The sequence below is a fragment of the Jatropha curcas genome, chromosome 7 (genome assembly GCF_041381405.1).
Source record: "Jatropha curcas cultivar XTBG-Jc1 chromosome 7, XTBG_Jcur_1.0, whole genome shotgun sequence".
Taxonomy (NCBI): Eukaryota; Viridiplantae; Streptophyta; class Magnoliopsida; order Malpighiales; family Euphorbiaceae; genus Jatropha; species Jatropha curcas.
In genome coordinates, this window is record NC_143157.1 from 640,870 (window position 1) to 659,599 (window position 18,730).

Below are 18,730 nucleotides of genomic sequence, written 5' to 3' on the forward strand. Positions count from 1 at the left end.
ACCCCTTCTCTCATTTGTAACCAAGCAAGCACCAAGCAAAAGCCAAGTAAGTAATCATTTCCTTGAGCTTTGTGAATGTTTGCTTCTTATTAATACAATTATATTTGGCGTTTTGTGTTAGTATTATTTTGGTTGCCTTTCCCTTATTATTCCTAGTGTTATAAAGTATTAATCAATCTTGGAGTTTATCACTGCGCTAATATCCAACAAGTGGTATTAGAGCTTTAATCCCAACAAGTGGTATCAGAGCATTAATCCCAACATTACCATCCAAATAGAGTAGAACATATCCAAAAAAAAAAACACAAAAATAAAAATAAAAGATATAAATGAAACTAATTCTACAAGAAGAATTAAGACATTAATATATTAAAATTTCATGCACATCAAAATCACATGATTCAGGAGACTCTTTATTGATAACAACTCAAAGGTTTTTTTTTTTACTTTTTTCCAAATGGATCTTCTTCCATTAGTAATGAAACAAGGTCACATTATATTCAACAATGGCATCCCCACTAGTAAGATTGAAGTACCGGGTATAGAGTTTCGCAAGCCCTCTAGCCATCCTAAACTGTCCTCTTCCTCCAACAACAGCAAGCTCACGTTCTGTCTCCATTATAGGGTTTTTCGAAAACACAACAAATGAACTTCCATTGAACTTGCCTGTTGTGAACCCAAGATCCATGTACGAAACTAAAGCCATTTCATCTTCTTGGCTAGCTGCCAAATATAGCCCTTTCGCTCTCCCTATGATTTCTGAGTTTGGTTCAACACCTACCCTTAGAGCATCATCAATGGCACTAAGTGTCCCAAATGAGAGTGCTCCACCAACCTTGCTGGTTTTGTTGGATTTGGCTATTTGAACCGCAGTTGCGTTTTCTCCACTAACTATATCATGAAAAAAGAAATGGAGATTGGTAGTTTTCTCTGGTATTTTTCTAACTGGTATAGTTTCAGAGTAATATTCTCCTTGTGCAAGTTCTATCACAGTAACACAAAGGATTATGGCACATACAAAAGAAAACTTTCCTTCCATCTTTCTATTCTATTTTCAATTTGTATATGCTTATGAATAATTACGAATTTATATAGGAATAAAGTTCAATTTGTCCCTTTGAACTTGCATGCCATGAATATAATTTACTCAAAAATTAAATTTTTTTACCATTATCACCTAAACTTTGCACTAAATTGATCTAAAAGGCCCACTTTTAGACAAAAAAAAAGAAAAAAAAAAGAAGTAAATAATAATTTTGAACATAAAAGGCTATAAATAAATTTTCTATAACATCACAATTTTCAGTTTCTTTTTTTTTTTTTTCTTAGTATTCAAAAAGGGTTAGATGGGAATGATATTCATTATTCAAGCACAAAATTGCTCTTCTAAATCAAATATTTAATTGAATTTCCCTTTTTCCCTCTTTGTTTCCATTAATATTTTATTTCCTTTATTTTATAAACAAACTTATCTCCTTCCTTAGAAAGAAGGGAAAAAATAGGAACTCCATCATTAAGCTAGCATTCTAGCAATTTTATGATCCTTGAAGACTAATATACCAATTAATCCTACTGAAATTAGAAGAAAATTTTGTTTTGGGAATTGATTCAAACCATAACTTTTGCTGAATTGACAATTTAGAATTGAAAGGAATTTATTTATATAAAAGGCAACAAAATATTAATGAAACTAAATAAAAAATAGAAAATTATATTTGGTTGAAGAATGTGTAATTTTGTCAATTAAATAAGCATTTAATTTTAAAAAAATAAAGGTTGAAGAGTTTAATACTGATAAACAAAAGTTTGGGGATTCAACAGTTAAAAATTGATAAGTTTAAGAGCTTAAATATTTATTACCGCTTGGAGGGAGTTATTTCTTATTTTTCGAGATTCATCCTATAATACGAGGTCAAAAGACCAAAATAAATTATTTTAGTAGCCCTAATAAAAGGAATGTTGTTATATTCTAAATTGGGAATGTCTGATTTACATTCCAAAAACAAATTAAATTGCAATAATGTTCTTGTTTTAAATTTGATGATTTGATTCCTTGTTTGAATTTATTCCCAAATTTAGTGCAAAGGGTTCTGAAACTACTCAAACCTTAGACACTACCTCCAGTAAAAATTCACCACCTTGTAAGGAAGTGGGTGAAATTTAACTTTGTTTTTGGAAAGATAATCTACCAAGCTTATATGGAAAATTTCTTCAAATTAAGTATTATTTTTTGGAAAAAGAAATTTCCAAATTTCCTTCCTTATTTCAAATAGATATACTTTTTAATTACTAGTTTTTAATAATATGATTTGCACGTTATTTATATTTATTGTGATTCAGAAAATTAACTTGAAAAGTTAATTTCTTACCAAAATAAGAGATAATATTTCAATCAATTATAGAAAAATTTATTTGTATTTGACAACTTTGCATTAAATAATTAATTGTTCATAAATTTACCATAAGTAACATGTTATGTTTCTAAGTAGCATGTTATGTTTTTACGAAGCAAATACTTATCTTTTTGTAAAGTGTAAAGTGATAACAAATCTAAGATTTTATTTATTTCTGGACAATAGCTAATTGCTGAAAAATATTTTTCACGGCTTATTTTTTATTATTTGTTTAAAATATTTAAAATTAATTAAAAATTATCATGTAAATAGCAAAATAAAAAATTGATTATCAATAATTCAATACTAAAATCAGAAATCTTCAAAACGTCACTTGAAGAGAACACAAATATTGTTTATAGCGAATACAAATAAATTCTAGATAGTCAAATAAATAAACTTAACTTGTGGTGATTTGTTCTCCAGAGAAAGTAACTATATATACTAGTAAGGATAAAATTATATTTGATTTATTATGTTTCATGTTTATCAAAATCTAATATAAAATTCTTTATGTTTGTTCGAATCTTTATGTTAATATTAATATATATGATCGCATATATACTATTTTATTTAATATTAATATACTATTTAATATATATGATCGAAGTTATTAGGATTTTGACTCCTGACAGAGAGAGGTTATTAGCTATTATGTTTCTACTAGATCTGAAGTGGTGAGAAGTTTTAATGGGTAAATTGATATTTTCAAACAAGTTTAAGGGAAAAATTGGCTAAAAAGTTGATTTCTGGGCAATTTGAATATTTCATTTAAATACTGGGAGTAAAATGAGCATTTTTCCTTTCTCATTAGTGTGTGTATATATATATATATATATATATATATATATATATATATATTAAATCCTCTTCGATAGGGTTATAACTCTTATTTGAGTGATAAAACTTGTTAAACAGAGTTATAATTTCCAATTATGAAGTAACAAATCTTTTACAATGGGGCATAAAAATAAAAAGTAGAAATAATAATGAAATAATAACAAGTATTTATATTTAATTAGACTCAAAAGCAAGACAAAAAGATGATTAATATGAGATTTTCAATTTTTTTTTTTTAAGGGGAAAATGAGAAATGTTGAATTTTTAATGGAAGAAGAATCACCCAAAACTAGGGATGGCCCGTTCAAAATTTTTAAAATGTTGAATCTGAATCGACTTTTGAACCCCGGTTCTGGCCGATTTCAGTATGATTCCGATGAATCGACGATTCCGATTATGGTTTCCAGCGATATATGTTTTTTTTTCAAAAAAATTGATTCTAATGGTACATCTTTCTTTCGAAAATATTAATGAGTTTTAAAAATATTAGTAACTTTTATTTTAAATAAATTTTACAATGCTCATAATCATATAAGAATAAAATTAATTAATTTTATAAAATAATCAAATAAACCATCACTTTATTTTGTCTAAATATTATTAATTAAATAAATTATTAGAAAATTTTGAAAAATGCTTCAAAGAATATAATTTTGAATTTAGTAAAAGATTTAAATGAAAAAAAAAATTCAAAACAATATAATTTTAGACTAAATATTTCTTTTTTTTTTTTTTACCAATTTACTTTTTTAGATTTTTAATTTTTAAAGTAAAGTATATTTTCAAAAAAAAATCTTAATTAAAGTGTATGATGTAATAAAATATTATTGAGACTTTTAGAGGTGTATAGAATAGGTTAAGTGATTATCATTTTGAAAATAAAAATAGAAAATTTACGATTCGACTGGACCAGAACCGCCGATTTCGAACTAGTTCAGGTTCAAATTTTACTATTAACATTAACCTTAATCAGCCCTTGAACCATTGGGTCCGGTTCAAAACTTTAAACTGAAGGTGTTGGTTCATCTACAGTGTCCTGGTTCAAAATGAACCGGTGGCTTTGCCTATCCAAAACAAATGGGAGGATAGAAGGAGGAACTTTATCAACCTGAATGGCTTCTCAAATAGGCAAGGAGATAGCTTACTTAGCTAGTTCATGATCCACCATATTACAATTTCTCTTAGCATGAACTAATTTGCAAAGATTAAAACTACTAAACAAAATATCTGAACTTAATAATCTAGTTCTAAAATCAAAATTTGGAAATTACGAGAAGAGGAGAGTTGAACCAAAATGAGAGAATCAGTTTCCAAAATGAGAGGAATAATACCCAAATCAACTCCTTTCTGGAAATCAAAAATTGAAGCTTCTACCTCGACAGAATTAGATGCCACCTGAAGCCGCTGGAATTTCATACCCAATGCCATGACAGCACCATAACCCTAGCCCCTGTCAACACTTAAAGCTGCACCAGTATTTAGTTTATAGAGTTCCATTGGAGGAGGAGACCAAGAACTGGATTCAGGATCATGGAAAACACGTTGTCCTATTTGCAGAACATTAGCATTTTGGAAATCAAATAGTAAGGACGTTTGCTGCATAACGTGTTCTCCCAACAAAACAACTTTCTGATTAACTCGAAAAAATGAGATCAATCAAAACACCACCAACTGTTCCTTCTTAAATGCAAACGAAATATCATTAAACCAATAATAAAAGGATGTAATTGATACTTGATTAACTCGAATTCTCAGAGGACTAAGAATCCAAACTTTCTGAGATAAGAGACAATCTCTGAATACATGCAATAAAGATTCCACAGTATCACCACATAATTCGCATAAAGAATCCATTGCAACTCCTCTTCGAGTTAAAGCTTCAGAAACTGGTAATAGTTTCTTATAAGCCTAGTAAATAAAATATTAACTTTTGATGCAATGTGAAGATTACAAATTTTATTCCATAAAACGCATTCTCTGAGGATGAAGAAGTTGATATCCTTGAAGAATGCAAATTATAAAAGACAAAATGATAAGCATTCATAACTGTAAGCAATCATCCTTAGTAGGATACTAAATTGCATTATCAACTTATCTTTGTTGCCTAAGCGGGATAGAACATATATGCAAAGCATCTTCGGGTAAAAAGATGGACCGCACCAATTCTGAATTTCAAGACAGCTTCTCTTGATTAATAAGTTCACCAACTGTAGCATTTCCATCAAGGATCTTAACCGATAAACATATTCCAAGCGCAATCTGGTCAAGTAACTATCTTTCTTTCGAAATGCTTATTAGCCCCATTGCCTATTTGTTGGGATTATAACTGATCCCGAGTGGGGCCCGTGGAAAAATGCCGTAAATACCAGATGAAAAATAGGGACACCGAGATTTACGTAGTTCACCCGTCAATTGTTATGGGCTACGTCCACGGGACAAACTCCGAATAATTCTTCCACTATAAAATAGTAGGTACAAAAGAGATTACAAAAATAGTAGCACTCTAAGTGTTTCCCAAAAAACACCCCAAAAAATTATAATCCTCACTATTTTCTCTCTTTCCCAATTTTAGGAACCCTTTCCTAAAATTTTCTCTACACTTAACTGTGTAGACTTCTTCATTTTGTTTTGTACGATTTGTTGAGGGAAACCTTCTCCTATAAATAGGAGAAGGGGATGCGTTATTATTTTCCTCTTCTTTTTTTTTTCTTCTTCCGTAGTCTTCTTTGACTGCCAAAATAAACCGTGTTTGTTTTTTTTTTTTCTTTTCAAATGTGTGTGGGTTCCACATGTCAGAGGGACCCATAACAATTCTCTCCCTCCCGACTACATGGTGGGACTCTCCATTCCTGCCGCTTTGACATACAATTCGAACTTTTCCTTCGGAACGATCTTTGTCAATATATCTGCAGCATTTATGTCTGTGTGAATTTTTCGCAACTGGAACTGCTTCTATTCAACGGCAAATCTAAGCCAATGATATCTTATATCAATGTGCTTCGTTTGTGCATGATATATAGTATTTTTTGCTCAAGTCAAACACACTTTGGCTATCATTTTGCTCAAGTGAAACACACTTTGACTATCACAATAAACTATATATTCTTTTTGTTGCACACCCAATTCTTGAAAGAATCGCTTTAACCAAAGCATTTCCTTTCCTGCTTCCGTTGCTGTAACGTACTCTGCTTCGGTCGTTGATAACGAAACACATTTTTGAAATATCGACTGCTATGAAATAGCTCCTCCTGAGAATATAAATAGGTATCTTGATGTAGATTTTCTTTCATCAAGATCACTGGCCATATCTGCATCTGTGTAACCAACAAGTGCAGGCTTTTCACCTCCAAAAGTTAAACATAACTTTGAAGTTCCTCTCAGGTATTTGAATATCCACTTCACTGCTTCCCAATGTGTCTTCTAGGGATTTGAAAGAAATCGGCTCACAACGCCAACTGCATGAGCGATATCTGGTCTCGTACACACCATTGCGTATATCAAACTTCCGACCGCTGAGGAATATGGAACTTTTGACATACCTCCTTTTTCTTTCTTTGTTGATGGGTAGGATTTCTTACTTAACTTGAAGTGAGCGGCAAGTGGAGTGCTAACTGGTTTAGCATTCTTCATATTGAACCTCTCTAGAACTCATTCAATATATTTTTTCTGCGATAACCATAACCTGCAGGACTTTTTGTCTCTAATAATCTCCATTTCGAGAATTCACCTTGCCAATCCCAAATCCTTCATGTCAAATATTTTTGACAAATCACTCTTTAACCTGCTAATCATATGTGCATCTGGTCCAACGATTAGCATATCATCAACATATAAGAGAAGGATGATAAATTTACCATCAGCGAATTTCTGGACATATACACAAGGATATGCATCTGTCCTTTTGTATCCTTGATTCACCATAAAAGAATCAAAGTTTTTATAACATTATCGCGGTGCTTGTTTCAACCCGTACAAGCTTTTCTTCAAGTGACAAACCATGTCCTCTTTTCCCTTAACCTTGAAACATTCTGATTGTTCCATATAGATTTCTTCCTCTAGATCCCCATGCAAAAATGCGGTCTTTACATCAAGCTGCTCTAACTCAAGATTCAAACTGGCTACTAGACCTAGCACAACTCGAATAGAACTCATTTTCACAACTGGTGAAAAAATCTCATCAAAGTCAATACCTTTCTTTTGAGTAAAGCCTTTGACGACCAATCAAGCTTTGTATCTCACTAGGTTGCCATCATCTTTCTTCAGTTTGTGCACCCATTTGTTCTTGAGTGTTCTCTTCCCTTTTGGAAGTTTCACCAGCTTATATGTATCATTCTTTTTCAAAGAATTCATCTCCTCTTGCATGGCCTTTGTCCAGCAATCTTTATCTTTGCAAGATTGCACATCTTGGAAGCTCTTTGGCTCCCCCTCATCAGAAATCAAAATGTAATCAGAACTAAGGTACTTTGTAGATGGTTGGCATTCTCTGGTTGACCTTCTTAACTGAGGTTCAACTCCTTCTGGTGGAACGGGGTTCTCTGGCTCCCCCTTCTCAATACCCTCTGCATCATTGTTATCATCTACAATCGTCTCTTGATCCCCCATGACTGGCTTTTCTTCTTCTTCCCGTTCTGATTCTGGCATTCCTCCTCTCGTGACATCATCTATAGGAATGCTTCCTAGTGTAATATCAATAACACCATCACTTGTGGATTCCTTACAAGTTGTATCTGCCACGATCTCATTCTCGTGGAATACTATATCTCAGCTCCGGACAACTTTCTTTTTCATTAGGTCCCACAACCTATAGCTAAACTCTTCGTCTCCATAACCGACAAAAGTGCAAGGAACTGACTTGTCATCAAGCTTTGATCTCTGCTCCTTCGGAACATGCATAAATGCCTTGCAGCCAAATACCCTCAGGTGAGAGTATGAAATATTTTTACATGTCCAGACCTTCTCTGGGATATCAAAATCCAAAGGTGCTGAAGGTAGTCGGTTGATTAGGTAGACAGCAGTATTGACAGCTTCTCCCCAAAATGGCTTAGGTTGATTAAGCATGGATCTGACTCTTTCAATAATGGTGCGATTCATCCGTTCAGCAACGCCGTTGTGTTGAGACGTACCAGTAACTGTCTTTTCATGCCTGATACCATGCTGACTACAATAATCTCTAAACTCCTTAGAGATGTATTCACCACCATTATCCGTGTGCAAACACTTCAAAGCCACTCCAGTCTCCCTTTCCACCATCGCATGGAATTGCTGAAAGTGCTTGAATAGTTGATCCTTTGTACGCAACAAATATATCCATGTTTTTCGTGAGAAATCATCAATGAAGGTTAGAAAATATCTACTTCCTCCAAGTGATCATACCTCCATAGGACCACATACGTAAGAGTGTACCAACTCCAACTTGTTGTCTCTTCGTCTAAAGCTTTTCTGAAATGAGACACAATGTTGCTTGCCAAATAAACAATGATCACAAGGGTTTATTTTACCTTTGGCTAATGGGATGAGGGACTTCTTAGCCAACATATTCAACCCTTTCTCACTAACATGCGCTAGCCGCCTATGCCACAAATTTGGTGAAGCATCATCTGCAACTGTATTCAGTTGACCTGCACATATTGTTGCGTGCATCTTATACAGCGAGCAACATAATTTTCCTCTCGCCACCACCAAAGACCCTTTGGTGACTTTCCAGTTACCGTCACCTATATAGTGGTGATAGCCTTCCTTGTCCAGTACACTGACAGACAACAGGTTCAATCGAAGATCGGGAATATGTCTCACATTTTTAAGTATTAATGTGCACCTGACACTTGTCTTTATGCAGACATCACCAATTCCCACCATTTGCGAGACACTATTATTTCCCATTCTAATAGTGCCAAAATCTCCTGCTTTATAAGTGGAAAAGTATTCCCTTTTTGGAACACAGTGGTATGAAGCACCGGAGTCTATTATCCACTCGGTATCTGCATCTCCAACATGACAGCAATTTGCATCATGAGTGACTAAAGTCACATCACCATCTTCTACTGAGACTGTAGTAGATGTATTTCTGTCATTCTCCTGTCTTCGGTTTACATTATCCTATTTGAGTAAATGGCAATTCCTTTTGAGATGACCCTCCTTGCCGCAATGATAACACTTTCTCATTTCTCTGGACTTGGATCTACCACTTGACTTTTCATGCCTTGGACCTCTACTCTTGCTCCGACCCCTATTCTCTGTGACAAGGGCTTGTGAACTGGTAATGGCAACGTCTCTTCTTCATAGCTCTTCATTGAGTAGTCTATTCTTTACCATAGACATTATTACCACATCATTTGGAGCTGAGTTACTCAATGATACCGCAAGAGTATCCCAACTATCCGGTAGAGATCCCAATAGTAGGCATGCTTGCATCTCGTCATCCAAGGACATACCGCCAACTGCTAACTCAGTTAGGAGTCCTTCAAAATCATTCAGGTTTTGTGTAACTGATCGCCCCTCTAACAAATGCAAGTTCATGACTTTACGAATCATGAACACTTTTCCTTGAGCATTCGCAGCCTTGTACATATTCTATAATTTCTTCCAAAGAACTTGGGGATCTTTTTCATTTCTCACGTGGTTGTACAGGCTAGCATCTATCAATTGGCGTATTGTACCCAATGTTTGCTGTTTTAACTTGTCCCACTGCCTTTCTTTCATTTCTTCTGACTTTGCACTGTCACCTTCAATTGGATCATATAGATCTTTGCAATTGAGGTAGTCCTCCATTATGGATTTCCACATTGAATAATTCGAATCCGACAGTGATTTTCATAAGTGTACGAAATCGCAACAAGTAATATAGAATGAGTAGAGTATCGTGTCCACAAGGATTGTATACCAAGTACCAAAATTATGTTAACCTATTATTATTTAAACGGCAATAAAGGAAATTATTTTAAGAAATTAAATTAAACAAATAAAATAGAACAAAAAGAAATCAAGCAAGAATATTTGATGAAAAGAAATCAAGGATTTAAAGTTACTAGGGATTTTGACTTCACTTAATTCTATCCAATTTATTTTATTAGTTTGATAATCAATTTTAATTGTCCAAGTAGGGGAAACAACCCTAAAATCACTAACAAGCTCTCCCGATGTATTGTTAGCTATTTTAACCCGGTCTAATTACCTATCTTCCAATAGCGCAATCAAATATAAATTAAATCATTAAGTTTTATGGTTTGTTTATGAATTCATAACCTAAGGTCATTAACTTATGAAAACCCCCATGAGTCAAACCATATAGCTTTTGCATCAAGTTATTATTTTCATGTAATTTATTACCCTATTCATATCAAAACCCTTCTCCCGATAGTGATTAATGAAATAAATCAATCCAGGGGAGAAACTCTGCCTGGAAGCATTAAGTTCAATAATAAATTATATCATGAACAAGGAAAAGCAAATGTAATATCATAAATTGGAATCAAAATTAAGCTACATCAAATCTCTAGTATGAGAGTTTTAGTTCAACATAGTAATTAAATAAAACTCAATTGAACTTGTAAATATTCTCATAATCAGCATGAATATTGAAAATAAAACAAGAAAAGAGTTTAGAAATAAAAACTAGTTAATGATTGGTTTGGACGACTTCCTTAAATCTTGACACAAATCTTGAATACTTGAAGTCTTGGAGAGAGAGAGAAAACAATAGAACAAAAGATGGAATATACAATGGATGGTTCCCTTGACTATGGCTAGTCTCTTTATTTATATAGATTTTCTGGAATATCTTCGCGTTCATTTAGGAAAGTGAATCTTTATTAAGTATGAAATCTTTTAGAGATAGGAAATTGTTTAGGCTTTGTATTTATTCCTAATTAGGACTGTCCCAGTGCCTAGATAGCAAATAAGCTGGTTTCCTATAAAAATCCTGCAAAATTCCTCAAGATCAAGTGAAGTATGATTTAAGGAAGCTTTACACAAAAACATAAATAAAACTAAATAAAAACTAATTAAATTAATTTAAAATACTAAAAATCCTAATAAAACTATATTAAAAATACTATAAAAATACCAACTATCAGAATCCGTTAATTTGATCATTGCCCCGTCGTTAGCCATGTCGAATTCTAAATCTAACAAAATTTTACTATTCACGAAATTCACTATTCACGTGAATAGTAACTTTATAGAAAACTGACAGAATTTACCAATCAGGCTCTGATACTAGCTGTTGGGATTATAACTGATCCCGAATGGGACCCGTAGAGAAATGCCATAAATGCCAGATGAAAAATAGGGACACCGAGATTTACGTGGTTCACTCTTCAATTTTTATGGGCTACGGCCACGGGACAAACTCTGAATAATTCTTCCACTATAAAATAGTAGGTACAAAAGAGATTACAAAAATAGTGGCACTCTAAGTGTTTTTCAAAAACACTCTAAAAAATTATAATCCTCACTATTTTCTCTCTTTCCCAATTTTAGGAACCCTTTGCTAAAATTTTCTCTACACTTAACTGTGTATACTTCTTCGTTTTATTTTGAACAATTTGTTGAGGGAAAACCTTCCCCTATTGGGATGCGTTATTAACACGTCCACCGAATGGACGCATTAATCACGCGTCCACTTTTCCTCTTCTTTTTTTGTCTTCTTCCAAAGAAGACTGCAAAAATAAAAAGTGTTTGTTGTTGTTTTCTTTCTTTTCAAATGTGTGTGGGTCCCACATGTCGAAGGGACCCCACAACACTACTCTGGGTCTGGTCCCTGTCTCAATAACCCATCTAGCATTAATTAGAGTTCTCCATGCATAACTCGTTTGAAATCCAGACTTAGCTTCCAAAAAAGATGTTCGAGGGAAATACCTTGCTTTTAAGAAATGGGCAAGCAAAGAATCAGGAATCTTTATTAATCTCCATCAAATTTTCTTTTTCTTGATTTTTCTTACTCTAGTGTAAATTGATGGGTTGAGTTGCTGATAAATTATAGGTTAGATGGATGGATTGGATTTTTTAGTGTGCTTTGAGTTTTTTAGTTAGAATTGCATTTGAATGATTGAGTTTGATTGCATGGTAAACAATATTAGTATTTTTCTTTTTTACCCTTTTTATACAAGTTATTAGTATTTATAAATTTTATATTTTGAATTGTATTTAAAAAAATATATTTAAAAACATTATATATAAAAAATTGGACTGAATCGTATTAAATCTAGTTGCACTTTCCGATTCAGTGAACTCCTGGCTTCACTGGTTCAATGACTAATCTGATTTTCAGAACATTGGTACTTACTAAGTTTAGTCATTTTAAATGCATATTAACTAACCTTAGATAATTAATTAATTAATTAATTTTAATAACTGCAAAAATCAATAATAGATGAATGAGTATATCTCACATTAAAATAAAAATATAATAGAAAAATATTTACATTTATATATATCTAAGGCTAAAGGGCGTGTGAAAGTACTGTTCCTGTAACAGTGTTTTCACAATTATGCCCTTAGGTATATATAATATCCTTAATTATATTTTAATCCCATAATGTTTTTTGAATATCAATAAAATTCTTGCCACAATAGTGTTTTACCCATTTAATCCTTTGATAGTTATTTAATTATATTCGTGTCCAATATTATTTCTCTATTTAAATTTTGTGCCATTAATTTATATACAAAAAATTATTCATAGCTAACTTTCTTCATTAATTTAACTTATTTCTGTACTTTTCCATTTTTTAGACCTAATTAATCAATAAATATTATATATCTTTCCTCATAATTTGATATATATGAAATCTTTAGAATTCAAAAATTTTATTAGTTCACGTGTATTCATATTATTTTTAGTATTAAATACTATCAATATATCATTTGTAATAAATTATTTTTTCTAAAAATTTAAATTCGAAATAATAAGTTTTAATAATTTAAAAAAACATTTTAATTGGTAAATCCAAAACGACATACAAATGCAATAGACACACTTCGACTTGGGTCTCGAAGAAGTAAAAAGCAAAAAGGAAGAGTGTTTTTATCCAATACCCAATAATTCTGCAGAGTCAAAAGCAAAAATGGTGGATTGATCAAACTCTTAAAACAGTCTATCAAAAACAAACAAGCCCTTCGACAACAAGAAGAAGAAGAAGAACGAAATGGTATTCAATAGTTTGATGGTGTTATCAGTAGCCCACAAATCAGCAGATTTATGGCAAGAAATAGCTCGCATTCAACTTCAAGAACGTGTAAGCAGTCACCAACTTCTTGATCTAATCTGCTGTTTTCCTCTTCAACAATTGGGTAGTTTTGCTCTCTGGCTATGGACTTTCCTTTGCCTTCCTCCTCCAGATTCTTTCTATCCTTACTCTTACTACTCCAATTCATCATCTTCTGATGAAGATGATCATCATTATCATTTCCCTCTTGCCCGTGGGTCTTCCTTATCTTCTTCTCCTCCATCATCGTCCGTTGATCTTGGTGACTACTACCATGACTCTCACTCTGATTGATTGACTGATGATGGGTTCTTCTCCAATTTCAGCTTTTTGTGTACAGTAACACTCTCTCTATCTCATTTTATTTTTCAGTTTTGGTTTTGTTTATTGAAATTATTATTGTTATTACGTGCTCCCTTTTGCTAATTTGGGAAATTATTTGTTGGATGTTGATGGATTTAACTGTTAGAATTCAATGACTATGAGTGTTTTTTTCTTAAAAAAGTTTTTTCTTTTGACAAGAAAAATGGTGTTTTTCTGCTTACTATTATATTGATTTTGCCTTTATGAGTTATTTTTTGGGTTTTATTTATTTTGGATAGTGCAATGTATCTGTTTTTTGTAGTTGCGTAAGGAAAAACATATTCTAATAAGGACTGGATAAGAGAGCAAGTGCTTGCAATGACTTGAAAAGGAATATAGGGATAAAAGGAGTTTGTCTTGCTTTCTTTGGAAATTCCTAATCCTTAATTCTGTAAGGATAAGCAACACCATTATGCACCCTTCATAAGTCCTCTCCTCGTAATGGCTGCCTCAATACTGAATTTTGATCCTCTAGGATTCCACTTCAAACATTGCCATTAAGAAATATTTGAGTTCATCACTGTCTGTTGAAGACAGAAGCTACTTACACTTCAGTATAGAATAAATCATTTAAACTTTGTTCCAGAGCATTGGAAGACTTGATTTTCCATATTGCAATTTTAGCGAGCATTAGAGTTGTGAGCCATCCTTTCAAAAAGAAAAGATATTAGTTAAATCACCTCCTAAATCCCTTCTGATTTCACATCAAGCAGAAGAGTTTATAACAATAATAAAATAGATTTAATTTGCAAATGCACTTTCCCTGTCTTCATCAGGAAAACAATCTTGAGCTACTCATTGACAGTCATTGCTACTAAACAAAATAAAAACAGAAATGATAGAAGGATCCAATTAAAGACAGATTTTAGTTTTACTTGTCTGGTATTCCATTTGTTCATCAGCTTCAACTTTTGATTGTAGAATAAAGGATATAGATTGAACCGTCCTTGTAACATACATATTTATCTTCAACTTTAAATAATATAATAAAATGTACTTTTTGTTTTGAGTGAACTTACTGTGCAGACCAACTTCTGTTTCTGATGTGGCAAAGAGAAGTTGAGGAGTTCCAAATTCCTTTACATAGCGTTTGGAATAATTCTTTGTGGAATTCATCTCATTTACAAATGATTTCATTAAAAAAAAATATTTCATAAGTGAACTTTTGTGTTTGGATCAAATATGGAATTCATTCTAAATATGTAGCATTACTAGCTTGTATTTCTAATTCTTAAGCTTTCAGCTTGTACCTCTTATTAAGTTTATAGTTCATTTGCAAAATTCTATCAATTTCGATAGAATTTGGTTCAAGTATAACCAACTCCATAAAATTACAATAACAACAATAACAACTAAGTCTAATCCCAAACTAATTGGGATCGGCTATATGAATCCTTTCTCCATTTTGCTCTGTTCATAGCTAAATCTGCATTAATGGTAAGAGACAGAAGATCCTTTGCAACGACTTCCTTCGATGTGGTTCTAGGTCTACCTCTTCCCCGTTTAGCAACCTTCACACCAATGCATCACACTTAAAAATCATGACACCTGAAGGTCTATGTAAGACTTGACCTAACCATCTCAGTCATCCTTCTCTCATTTTATTTTGACTTGTGCTACTCGCACCTATTGTCTCAACTCCATAAAACTAAATATGTAAAATTCTAAATGAATTTTCATTTATACCAAACATGAAAATGTGGATTTGTGAATAGTTACCATAATTTATACCAAACAAGCTTTTAAGAGAACTTAAAACATGTAATAGGAATTTGTATTACAAAAGAATATAAAGTTGAGAGGGAAAAAATATTAGAAGGAAAAAAGAGGTCCTGGAAAAGTAGGCTGCATTGAAACTGGGGAAGATAAAATTTTCAAGGCAATAGATTAAGGATAGCATAAAAGAACTTCAACAATTTCTGTTTGCTGATGCTTTCAATTTGAAAAATAAATGAGATCTTTCTAATATAAGATCTTATCGATGATGATTATCTTGGAAGTTCAAGAAACCTTTCATTTGTTGTTTTCCCAGAATAGCTCTAGTATTTCTACTTCTATATTTCTAACATGCAGAGGTTACATGATGCTGAAGTTTTTCACCTATGTAGATCCTTTTGTTATTGCTCTGATAGAAAGTGAAACTGAATGAGCCGTTTGCCTTTTCAGGTGGTTGCTGATGAATGAAGTTAGCTCTTGCCATGTATTCTGTTGTAGAATTTGACTAGATAGGGGTTTGGGAAAGATTGCTTCTTTTTGCCTTAGACTATCATTGCTGGATCACAAAGAACAGATTTTGCCAAGTAAGATAATTTGAAGGATCTATATTTCTTTGGGCTTGTCTTCTATGTATAGTCGTGGCTGCTAATAGTGCTTAATCTTTATAGTTAATTTCTGATCTTTAAAGGTTCCTTTTTTTTCCAGTTGTGTGATATGTATAAATAAAATTGAATGTACAATATTATTTAACTATTTGTACAAAAAGTTCTGCTACTTCTTGTTTCCTTTTGGTTTGCCTTATTATTATTATTATTATTTTGTTTATTTTGGAGTGAACCTATCATGTCCTTTCCGGATTTGCAAATGTGACCTTGGGCTCATTCTATTCATATAGTTTTTCTTTTTTTTTTTTGGGGATCCTTATCTGATGTTATATGTATATCATAGATGCATTATATCTATATTTTTCAGCTATAGAAATTCAGAATAAAAAAACAAATTTAAATTTGTTTTTGGGAGAGGATATAGAGAAACAATTTCAATTATTGGAATAAATCTCAAAACAGTGTTTGAATACTCCCAAGTTGATTTGTAACAGAAGCTGCCCCTTAGGTTATAAAACTGGTTGAGACCTTATTTTGAGACTTGTTTTGCAGAGAAATTTATTAAATTGTATTCTTATCTATATGCTTCTGAGCTATGAATGGACTAGCTGTCAATTATCAAAAAATTATAAATTTAAAAAAAAAAAAGATGAGATTATATACACACGCACACACATATATAGATGAGAGATCATTGACAGGTATTCAGAGGACCAATATCTACTCAACATGATAATCTATGGTATAATATCTTTAGGGAAAAAAAAAAAAAAAAAACAAACAAACAAACAACAGCCAAATGAATGAAAACTCTGGATGTCCATATCTCAACCTCTTACCCATGTTTGCTGATCATGGTAGGCCTTCTAAACCATAGCATCCCATCCAAGCTTAAGAACTCATAAAAGCTTTAGCTTTCCTAGTTTTTTACCATTACATGAAGACATGCTGAGCCTTAATGATAAGATGCTGCTAAAGGACGCCTGAAGGAGTGTTAAATAGACAAAAGATATAGTTATTCATTTTAATGCGGTGAATGGATACCATCCACTTTCTATTTTCTGGTATAAGAGTGATACACTGTCAGATTCTTATGCAAATTGCAAAGGAGATGGGAAAGCTTGAAAAGATAATATGCCTGCTTTACTTGTATATAGTAACATATTTATGTTGAATATGGCTCTTCAGTCTTTCCACAGAAAATAAAAGTAGAACAAAAAAAAGAGGATATTCTCATTCTCTTTGTCATGGTTGAAAAGGAATACCACTGTGATCTATATGCTTCAGTATAGGTCAAGTGGTTATTCGGTAATAATCCTCTCTCATGATATATTATGTTACACTGAGAAATTATTACAGCTCCACTGTCCACCTCTACAGACAGAACTTTCAGATAGTTTTCAAATATTGGAAGTCATATTAAGTGACTGCCCCGGAGTAGTGGACCTTGTGTTTTTCCACTTTCAGCCTATAAGGAACCCATGACTTGTTTAGGATTCAACAATGGACAACTGTCTTCAAATTCTAGTTGCATATTTCTAGTTTCTAATGCATCTAGTATATGTTGTGGGAATTTAACTGCTTGTGGTTTCTCCTATTCTTTTTGGAAACAAAACTAGAGCTAGGAAGATGAGAGGGAGAGCTTATACAGCTTTCTTTTTTGATGTTTTCTTATTTATTGGTATCTCTAACCTAGTTTGTGTTAAACTTTCCTTTTGAGAGGCTTTAAACAGAAAGTTTTGCAATAGTAGAAATATTCCATCCACTTAGCTACCTTCCAATTGTTAGAATTCTCACCTACCCATATCAACTATGTGGATTATTTGACTTGAACTTCCAAGGAAACTATGTCCTTTGACAATAGGAGATTCCATTTTGTTGTTTGTGTTCCAATGCTGCTCTTTATTATGTTCGATGTAATTTTGCGTTCTGCAAGGCAATGAACTAAATTGGTTGTGTCTTCTTGGATTTAGTCTGAAAGTTGAGAAGATTAAAAACCTTTTATTGCAGCTTTATTTTATTTCATTCTTTTACTACCTTCTACCACTCAATAAGACTCGATCATGCCCTATTTCCACTTAATTGGAGTTGGTTATATGGATCTTTTCAGTATTCTACCCTATCCCGCACAATATACCTTGCTATGTAAAGCAGCATTCTTCCCTGGGAAGTATTAGAGTTCCCTTCATAATTTGGTCTTTCCAATGTTGCTGAATGTAAGTATTTTTTTTTTTTTTTTCAGTGACAATCAACCTATTGATGATCAAGAACTATGCAAACAATTGCTATCATATACCTTAATAGCAAGTTAGTTATGGAAGCTTTTACTTGTTAGAACAGGAGTTGTTTTCTTTGTGTTTGCAGGAATTTTAAACTAGTTAAACGGTGTACATTTTGGATTTGCAAGAATGAGATATATTATTGATAGAGGTATGCTAGCATGCTAGTTGAGACCACCGTTAGGCATACTGATCATTGGAGGGAATTATTCAGTGCACTTGGTGTGCTACAATATTTTGCATCCTCCATTCACAATTACATTAGGTCCACCTAAAATTATGAAAGGTGGATGCTGCATAAATGCAAGTGAAGGTGCATTGCACTCAGT

At 32.6% G+C, this 18,730-nt stretch overlaps 2 protein-coding genes and 1 long non-coding RNA gene across 4 annotated transcripts; 1 reads left to right on the forward strand and 2 right to left on the reverse strand.

Moving 5' to 3' along the window:
• Positions 1–391: 391 nt before the first annotated feature.
• LOC105641046 (dirigent protein 4) lies at positions 392–1,039 on the reverse strand. Its single transcript, XM_012225496.2, has one exon. It carries the CDS (start codon positions 1,037–1,039, stop codon positions 473–475), a length of 567 nt encoding a protein of 188 aa, XP_012080886.1. The 3' UTR covers positions 392–472.
• Positions 1,040–13,213: 12,174 nt separating this feature from the next.
• LOC105641033 (uncharacterized) lies at positions 13,214–16,302 on the forward strand. 2 transcript variants are annotated; one of them, XM_089724370.1, is made up of 2 exons: positions 13,214–13,777; positions 15,968–16,302. In XM_089724370.1, exon 1 carries the CDS (start codon positions 13,379–13,381, stop codon positions 13,730–13,732), a length of 354 nt encoding a protein of 117 aa, XP_089580496.1. In that variant the 5' UTR covers positions 13,214–13,378; the 3' UTR covers positions 13,733–13,777; positions 15,968–16,302. The 2 variants fall into 2 exon arrangements, with proteins under 2 accessions (XP_089580496.1, XP_020537734.1); XM_020682075.3 differs by having other exon boundaries at positions 13,216–13,772.
• LOC149494514 (uncharacterized) lies at positions 14,100–17,660 on the reverse strand. The gene is made up of 2 exons (XR_016321861.1): positions 16,962–17,660; positions 14,100–14,449 (listed from the first exon to the last, which is right to left on the reverse strand). It is a non-coding gene; the product is annotated as an uncharacterized LOC149494514 (long non-coding RNA).
• Positions 17,661–18,730: the final 1,070 nt, after the last annotated feature.

Coding starts and splice junctions, on each gene's coding strand:
- LOC105641046 (XM_012225496.2), bottom strand. CDS start 1,039: ATGGAAGGAAAGTTTTCTTTTGTATGTGCCATAATCCTTTGTGTTACT.
- LOC105641033 (XM_089724370.1), top strand. CDS start 13,379: ATGGTATTCAATAGTTTGATGGTGTTATCAGTAGCCCACAAATCAGCA.